General features: G+C 38.0%; 1 protein-coding gene across 1 annotated transcript; it reads left to right on the top strand.

The window, feature by feature from the left end:
- Positions 1 to 1996: 1996 nt before the first annotated feature.
- On the top strand, positions 1997 to 9083 carry NSL1 (NSL1, MIS12 kinetochore complex component). The gene is made up of 5 exons (XM_026844630.1): positions 1997 to 2003; positions 2635 to 2765; positions 5258 to 5312; positions 8093 to 8160; positions 8774 to 9083. Exons 1-5 carry the CDS (start codon positions 1997 to 1999, stop codon positions 9050 to 9052), a joined length of 540 nt encoding a protein of 179 aa, XP_026700431.1. The 3' UTR covers positions 9053 to 9083.
- Positions 9084 to 9285: the final 202 nt, after the last annotated feature.

Here is a 9285-nt window from a genome sequence, read left to right as displayed (position 1 = left end):
GCGCTAATGAGTGTAGTCAGTAGATCCAAGGAAGTGATTATTTGCCTTTACTCTGCACTTACTAGAGCACACCTGGAGTAGTGCACTCATTTTTAGACTCCCTGGTATAGAGAAATTATTGATAAACGAGTGAGTTCATCAGGGGCTGCCAAGACATCCCAGGGACTGGAGCACTTACCCTGTGAGTTGGGCCTGAGGGAACGGGGCTTGTTTAGCACAGAGAAGACAAGCCAGCCTTCCAGTACCTACAAGGAAGTTACTGAGAATATGGAGCCGGCTATTTATTGAGGTGCACAGAGGCAAGTGTCATAAATTTAAAGGGTAGGTTCTGACTTAATGTAAGAAAGTAAAAATTAATTATTGGGATAACTGAGCATTGGAAAAGGTTGCCCTGAGAGCTGTGTCACCTCCAGCACTGGAGGCTTCCAAGAACCAGCTGGATAAAAGTGCCCTGAGCAACCTGGTTTGAACTGGGTGTTGACCTTGCTGTGAGCAGGAGGCTTGTGTCCCAAGAGCCCTCTGAGGGCTGTTCCACCTGAGTGACCTCATGCTGAGGTCTTTGGCCAAGGTCTCTTCCTATCAAGAGACCCTAGTAGCATGTCTGTTGCTACTATTTAATATACAAATTAGGTAAATGTTTAAAATTGCTATATCATCTATTAATATGTAATACATACAATGTGTTTAGAATTACTGTCTTTTGAACAGTAGCAGTGGACATTCTTGGTAGTCTGTTGTCCAAAGGAAATTTCAGTGTGATTCATTTGCTCATTTGTATTACTGTTAGATGTTCTTTGCCAGCAACTTGATGCTTTTTACAGTTGCACAAAGTTGAAAATAAAGATGTATTGAACTGGCTATGGAGAAAGAGCTTGAACTGGTTTTTGATCAGGAAGCTTCTTCAGTTGTAGTTCTAGAATGATAAAACTCCAACTCTTTTGACTACTGGTCTCACGGTGCAGAATGCTGGACCAATTCAGGCTCACTTTGCTAATTCAAATTTGCTCAAAAATTCATAACAGGAAAACATTGTCCAGATGGATGTTGTTTTCAGTACATTATCCTTTGTCTGTACAAGTATAACTTTATGCCAGCTGAGATACTGTCATCTTCCTGCAGCTGGCATAAAGCAGGTGTAAGGACTGTATTGTACTTTTTAATTTGCCATACATTTACTCATGTGCCTGTCTCTGATCCTGTTTGAATCACCAGGTGATTTGGCATTTTGTGCCTTCAGTGTTTACGATGACCAGTGGCTCAGGACTTTCCTCTCTGTACTTAAATGATTTCATGTTCTAAAACAAACACACAGACTCTTTAATACCTTGATTTTGCCTAAGGTTTATGATCACCTGATTCTGCACAGATTGACCAAGAGAGGGTGCTCAAAATACATTCTTTACCACTAGATTGAAAACATTGTATGACTTGCAAGTTGCTTTCAACACATTAGTGGGAACAGTAAATTTAAATGCTAAGGAGTTTTTAAAATTAAATTTAAAAATAAAAAAGCAAGACTATTGTCAATGTTTCAAATCTGTAGGGGGGAGAAAAAATATAGGAGTGTGCAGGTGTAAGAATATAGAAATATGCACAACATTTCAGTTACAGTTATAAGATTGAGCAGTTAATTCTGTTTTCTTCTATAACTTAGTTTTTTATAGTTTGTAATGATGGCATGTGATGTCAGGAAGGTGCAGGCATTTACTTGTCTAAATTTTGAAACCAGCTTTAAAACAGTATCTTAAACTTTTAACAGTTACGTTTAATTGCAGTCTCAGAGTAGCTAAGTTATCTTTAGTAGAGTAGGAGTACTAAAACCACTAGTTGACAGCTGAAAATGTATTCTAGGTGTTTAGTCTAATCTTATGATTGGAAAAGCAAGCTGTGAAGTTAGCTCCTGCTATGTACAGTCCCTTGGGCCTCAGATGTTCAAAGCAGACGTGTTTTGGTTTTTGCACACTCCTTGTGACTAGTAATTACAGATGTTGTCAGGATGCAGAGTATTTTCCAGGAACTGGAAAATACTCTGAATTTCATTAAGGTGACAATATACATATTGTCACAGTAAACCGCACATTTGTGCTGTATCTGATATAAAATCAGTTAAGCTTCAGATTACTGTTTTGACAGTTGGTGTTTGTTTAATGCTTGTAAATTACACAGATAAACCATTTTTCTTGCTGCATCTTGCATTGCTTTTCTTCACTTGAAAAACAAGTTATCTCAAAAGATAGCCATTTCTTTGTGAGACTTTCTTCATAGATTGAGAGTTCTTAGAGAAATAAGTTTTTGATTTTTTTTTTTGTTTTTTCCCCAGACGGTTCTCTGCCTCCTCACCCCCCAGCACATTTGCTTCAACAGTAACTGGCCAACATCGTTGTGTTCCAATTTCTGTATCACCTTAACAAGGAGATTCAAGACATTTGTATATGTTATATATGTTGTATATTTTATATATATATTATATATATATGTTATATATTCGAGACATATCTTCATTGATAATTGCCCTTGATTTCTTGTTTCAGATCTAAAGCTTTTTTTCTTTATAACTTTGTCTCAAATTTAAAAAAAACCAAAAAAAGTTGTAGGAGAATTCCTACAATAACTTTGCATGTTTGTCACTTTTAGGTTCCAGCATTAAAGTGCTTGAAGATCAATTTGATGAACTAATAGTAGAGACAGCAACAAAGCGTAAGCAGTGGCCTAGAAAGATACTGGTGCATGCTATCCAGACCATGAAAGCAGAGCAAGAGATGTTGGTGAGTAACCTAAGATTTTCAGAAAACCTTGTGGAGCTTGAAGAAATGTCATCTGTGTTGATCTTTAAGCTCCTTCCCGTAGTTGTTTTTAATTCGTCATATAATTAAATTGAGCTTTACATTAATTTTTTCTTGAGTAAAATGAGGGTTACTACAAAGTTTTGTGACTATGAGTGAATTGGGCCTATGGCACAGTTCAGCAAGTTACTTAACCAGTTACTTCAACATGATGACTCATGATTTACAAGTCAGTATGCATCTACTTACCTTGTCAAATCCAGGTTTCTGAAATCCTTCACTGAAGGCTGGCTGAAGTACTAAATGTTACGATACATACAGATAGCTATTAACATGTCCAGTATATGACTGTTAAAAAGGTGTCTGTGTTTTCCTAAGCACTTTTGTTGAGCTGATAACTACATTATGTACTTCCAGTAAAGAAAGAAAAAAAAAGTAATGTGGATTATTGAATAGGTGCAGTAATTTCTCTGTTTTTTTTGACACTGCGTGTAAAGTAATTACTAGCATTAAACAACCCAGTCATGTCCTTGGTTGCATCTTTCCTGCAGTTAGGTTAGGCCTGCCTTTTGCTTATCTGCTGATGAATTAGAGTCAATTTCCTTTGGGGGGGAAAAAAAAAAAAGGACAAGAGACAGTGGGTACAAGTGGAAATATGGAAAATTCCATTTAACCATTTAAAAAATAAATTCAAAAAAAGAACTGTGAGGTTAGTCAAACACTGGCACAGGTTGCTTAGCAAGACTGTATAGTGTGTCCATCCTTGGAGATACTCAAAACCTGGATAATATCCTGAGCAACCTTCCTAGTTGGCCCTGCTTTCAGTATGAAGTTGGACTAGACCATCTTTAGAGGCCCTTTCCAACCACATTCTATGATTTTAAGCTAAAGAAGACAGGGACTTTTTTTAGAAAGTTATTTAAGAGCCTGCAATGCATTTCTGAGAACTAACATTGACAAAAGTCAATGATGATGATTTATAGTAAGTAAAAGGGCATGGGCACATATTTGCCTTAAGCCTGAGATGTTTTTCTAACATATATTGCCTTTTGTGATCTCTCTGTTTTGTTGATATACCAAGTATGTAAAACAAAACAAAAAAAATCAACTAAAGTAAAATAGCTAACCAAGATCTAAGACGACCTTTTGATCTTTCTGCAAAGAGACTCTATTCGAGTCCCAAAGTGGATTGATTATTTAGAATGCCTCTCATGCTACCTTTTTGCTCTTGCTTACCTCTACAAGTTTTACACTGCCACAACTAGATGATTATTTTAATTAAAAGTGTCTGGAAAATAGAGCAAGTTTTTAGTTTATCTCCATAAATGAAGTAGCTTTTTTCCTCTCTCAGCTACTTCTGTGAAAATACTAGTGGTTTCCCTGCTTTGAGTTGAGGAATCTTTTATGTTCTTTTTTGACCTTAGCTACTCCTGTGATGCATGTTTTCTGAGGCATATAGAGCAGATATGCAGATGCAGTATTTAACTGCAGTTTATCTGGAGAGAACCACTCATTTCATGTGATGATCTCCATGTAATTGCCAAAGCAAGAGATCATCTTGTAGGTTTTCAGTCAATAAATTCTGTTATGTTTGAGGATAATGCAAGCCATATTTGTTCTTCTGCTTGGAGCTGTTACTGTAAACTTGCTAAGAAGATATGTGAGCTGTGAAAAACTCGCTCTGGTAAAACTACAGGGAGGAATAATTAACTTTCATCCTACATGGTTTAAGATTGAGGGAGGACAGCTCCTGAAGTGGAGAAAAATACTAACTTGCAGATGATACAGCTTACATTCCCATGTCTTTGCTTTGTTTCCTTCTTCCCTGGTAGTTACTTCTAATTCCACCTTTAATTTAACTAAATACTAGTTTTATTCATCATTTATTATTAGTTAACTTCATGTCACAATTAACTTATGTCAAGTCACGAGACTCACAGTAGGACCAAAGAGCCAGAGAGCCTGGTCTGTGAAGGAGAGTGTTCTTATTCATGCATAAATAATTACAGGGTTAGAATGTAGTCATTTAAATAGTTTTCTTTTTCTTAGCTTTTTGTCTTAATGTACCCTTTGTTCGAGTTTGCTCCTCTGTGAAAGCGTACTGTTTTTGTGAATGGTTCCTTGGAAGCCAGAGCAGCTCTTTTTCCTCAGTTGTGCAGCAGGTGGCAATGCATCTTCCAAAATGCCTGGATTTCAGCTTAGTTCTCATGCTTTAATAATTAGAATTATGCAAACTGAGGCAGCTTTTGGAGATGTTTGCAGTGAACTTCACTGTGTTAAGCAGAACACTGTTTCCAGTAACTGAGTATCTATAAACTGTACCTCTAATACATTCTTTATCTAAATAGTGCCACCATCATCTCCTTGTATTAGCTTTTCTCTGTTGCTCTGACTGCTATCTGTATAGCAGATATCTATTAAACCAAGAGTGTATTTCAGAATGGTTTGTTTTTGTTTTTTTTTTGAATGTGCAGAAGCTTTACCAGCCTGTTGTGACACCTGAAGAGATAAGATCACAGCCTTCTCAAGGTAAAGATTTTGTGGGGAGGGCAACAGTGCTGAGGAAACACTATCTACCTTACTGGCTAGCTGTAAATGTTTTAAGAATCTTTCTTTAAACACATTTAAAATTATTGACTCTTTAAATAATTAACTAAAATAGTTTGTCATAGCTGAATGTATTGCTGCATCAGTTTGTGTAGCCCTTTCTCCTCTTCTAAGTGCTGCCTGCTATTAGGCACTATACGTAAAGGCAGAAGCTGGCTGCTGTGTGGATAGTGGATAGAAGTTGTCACAGAGCTACCCTCAGTAGGTTTTCTTACTTCTTTCCTTCACCGCTGGTGGAGGCCAGATGGGGAACTAGATGTATCGCTGACATTATACTTTGACCGTTCTTGTGTTCCTTTTACATGAATACTAGAAATGCTTCAGTCTCTCTTCCTAATCAGTTGGTTTCTCCAGGGAATTGAAAGCAGTTGTGTAGTACTCAGTGATAGCAGCGTTGACTCTCCTAACTTGCAAAGTAGGCATCAAATTTTATCCTGCCTGTGTCATTTGTAAGTGTTGATGAAGGAACAAAGCTGCAAATGAGATCCTAAGTTTGCTACACCTACACGCTTTTGAAAGATTCCTTATACAAAGTCCTTGGAACAAGCTGGTGTATTTTGCATTTGGTGATTGGGATATGCTTTTTTGAGGCTGGTCTTAAGAGATGGAAAGTTTTTTGTCTTGCCCGTTCATAAGTACTGAAACATGACAGAATTGACCAACGCTGTTCTAAGGTGAAAAATGTGGTTACAGAACCCTCACTACAGATGCTGCACATGATGTAAAGCTGGTGTTGCAAGCAGTGGTGTTAAAAGTTTGAGAAGCTGAGCTTAATCTTCTAGTTCTCACCCTGCTGATCTGACTTGACTCGTAGGCATTGTTTCCTCTTTGTAAACAGGAGACTGCTTCCAGAAATGCCAGCCTGTGCAGCAAAGCAGCTAACAGGAGCAGTAAAGAGCCTCACTTCATATCTGGGTTCCTTTTGGTTTCTGATGTCCAGATCTACGCTTTTCTGATGTGAATTAACTATGTAACAGCTTACACTATGGTACCACCTTTTTAGGTTGGGTAACAGCAAAGTCTAGCCAAGATAGCATAGAGTTTGTGCTGAATTTTAGTATTATGTAGTCTTTGGGAAGTTTATGTATCCCAGTTTAGCAAGTACAGTGGCCAGAAACCAAAAATGTTTAGATTACTCAATACTTTTCATTTCCTTTTTTCATTTCCCTATGTTTTGGGAAGCCTTGAACACTGAGGAATATAGTGCTGTCCATGTCAGGCTGAACTCCTGCAGCCAAATTTCATTTAACTGTGTGTCAGTCTTTCTGTATATATTCCAAATACTTGGGAATAACCCAAGTAGTTATTTTTTTATTTAACTCCTTCCTTGCCATTTCATAGGGTCACTAGTCTTATAATCCCAATATTCTCCTGTAAGAATGCTTCAATATGGACATAGCCTTCTTTTAGAGGATGTCCCATTCATAGGCCTCTGTGGAGTGTTTAAAGAGACTGCTGTTGGACTGGTTTTCCTTCCAAACTCTGAATGCTGCTGCATTTTAGCATCCATGTTGATACGTGGGATTATGCGTTCCTAAACCGTGTCTGATCAGCGCATTGGGCACACAGACAGACAGTTTAACAAAACGCTGGCCCTTGCTGCTTACTACGTTTCAGCAGGGGGTCACTGTCAGCCTGAGCTAGAATACAGTGATTATCTTAAGTTGTCTTCAGTAGTGCTAGTGAGATTGTCTTTGAAGCAGAATACCATGTTTAACCCTGAGAGGGTTTAGGAGGGTGTGTACCATCTAACACTGTACCCTACTGCAGGCACTGGTGAAACCCTACAGAAAAATAATAGTAGTGGTGGTGAGGCAACTTAGTTTCCAGGGGCATGCTTGCTTCTCTGCTGATTTTAAGTCCTTGTTGATGGCATAGCATTGCAGACTGAATAATGCTGGAGAACATTCAAAACAGTTTTATAATAACTTCAGAGTTTAATTATTGAGTAAAGAATTATTACTGCTTGTAAATCAATCATCAAAAACATATACTGTGTTGATAATCTTATCATATTGCTACTTCAATCAAGTATGTGCCATTTCCCCCCTGTATTCTGCACCTGCTGCCTGCCTCAGCATTCCTGAAAGCTTCTTTTTGTTTCTTTGCTTATTAACCCAGCAGAATTAGTACAGTTCATGTTGTCTGTGCTTGGTTCTTTTTTATTCTTGGTGTTAATGCTTGTTAAGTTAGGTCAGGAGAAAAATGTAGCCTTCACTGGAAAAGCTGACTTGTTGGAGTTGTAAGATTATTTTTTCCCCTCCTTAAAATGGGTTTCCTTCATTTCATTTTCTCCACAGTTGTTTTTAGTCTCCTTCTTTTGTGCATTTTTATCAAATGTAATAGGAACTTGAAAGGTTTGAAAACATCTTTTTTTTGTTTATAACTGTTCCTTTATGTCAAATACTGTCTTTGTGTCTCATGTTTTATACAAGCTGTAGGTTTTCTAGTGAAGAACTTTGTGGCTTGCTGTAGTTGAGACTGCGAGACACTGCTATATTTTAAGTGATAAAGAGTAACCATAGTAGGATTAAACATACAAGGTGTCGTCCTCAATGCTATAATGAAAGGGATGTGCTGTAGGTTTGTTTTGTACAGGAACTCCACTGCTTTTCTGTCTGATATTTAAGAAGTTGATAGCAAGTATTGGGGGGAGGGAGTTATGTTTCAGAAGTTTATTTGGGCTTTATGTTTTTCTGTAGATGCTTACATCACAGATCTGAAGCAGGTGACAGAAATGGCATCCCAACAGATCAGTGGAGCAATGAAGGTGAGATCTCTGTGGTCCAAGAGGCTTCTTTTTAGTTTCTTGATCTGATAATATGTCACAAAACAGGAGTTCTGACTCATCTTGGTTATAGTTTTGTACAAAAAGCCCGCGTGTGTACTTTTGAAGCAAGTACATCTCTAGGTTTGGACTGCTGAATTTGTATCTGTCAAGCATTCCTCCTCACTCGGTGGTAAGGAAGATTATCCCCTGGGTGTAGGAAATGTTTTTTACAGAGATTTTAGAACCTGCAGCATCTGAAAAATAAAACAGTTTTTGAAGACCTGTACAACTTCATAAAGCATACGACATTTATTACTTCAGTACCAGCTTAGACATGAACCAGGGTGTTCCTATGATGCTTATTCAGCTTAGAGATGTGACAAAGGAGCATTTAAACTTGGCATGCTCTTTGTATGGCCTCTTGAGTGCAGGCCCTGGTCGTTGTTTAGGCTGGTAGGTAGCTCTGAGTTCCCAACCTTCACCTGACATCCTCAGGATCATCTTTGCAGACACTGAAGCTTTTGTGCCTGTCAGAATCTAATTAACATATTTCATTCATTGTGGCCATTACTTTTCCCGTGTAACTTGAGATACTTGGGTTTGTTTTCTGCAGTCTCTCCCAGTGCTAATAGAAAGAGCAGAAGGTTTTTCCCAAGCATTAACTTGGCAACCAACCTTGGAACTCTGCAAGCTACGACAAGAAGTCTTTGCTGGTTGCAAGACGAAGGAGGAAAATAACATCCAAAACTTCATATCACCAGGAGAAGTCACACCAACAGACACTGACACTTGTAAAAGTCCTTGTGTTTTGCTAAAAAGAAAAAAAGCTGCCAGTTCACCACAAAGACGACGCTATCCACTTCGACGGAGGAATATTACTCTCAGCACATGAATTTCTCATTTAGTATTTCCAGATTGAAATCTCACTTGTACTCTTGTTCAGTGTGCCGACTCTTTTTTTTCTTAAAACTTCGTCTCCCCTTTAATTCAGTGCTATATGTGGGAGCTTCCTTAATTACTTAGTCGTCAATCCTTTTAAATATTTGGTTTTACTGTCGCTGATGCTATATGAAAGCCTATGCATACCAGTAGCAGCCGATATCCAGCCATTACATTTGCAGATTA

This window comes from Athene cunicularia, assembly GCF_003259725.1.
Source record: "Athene cunicularia isolate RWA chromosome 3 unlocalized genomic scaffold, athCun1 chr3_part1, whole genome shotgun sequence".
Classification (NCBI taxonomy): domain Eukaryota; kingdom Metazoa; phylum Chordata; class Aves; order Strigiformes; family Strigidae; genus Athene; species Athene cunicularia.
Note: the sequence above shows the minus strand (reverse complement) of the source record. Positions and strands in the feature narration are given on the sequence as shown.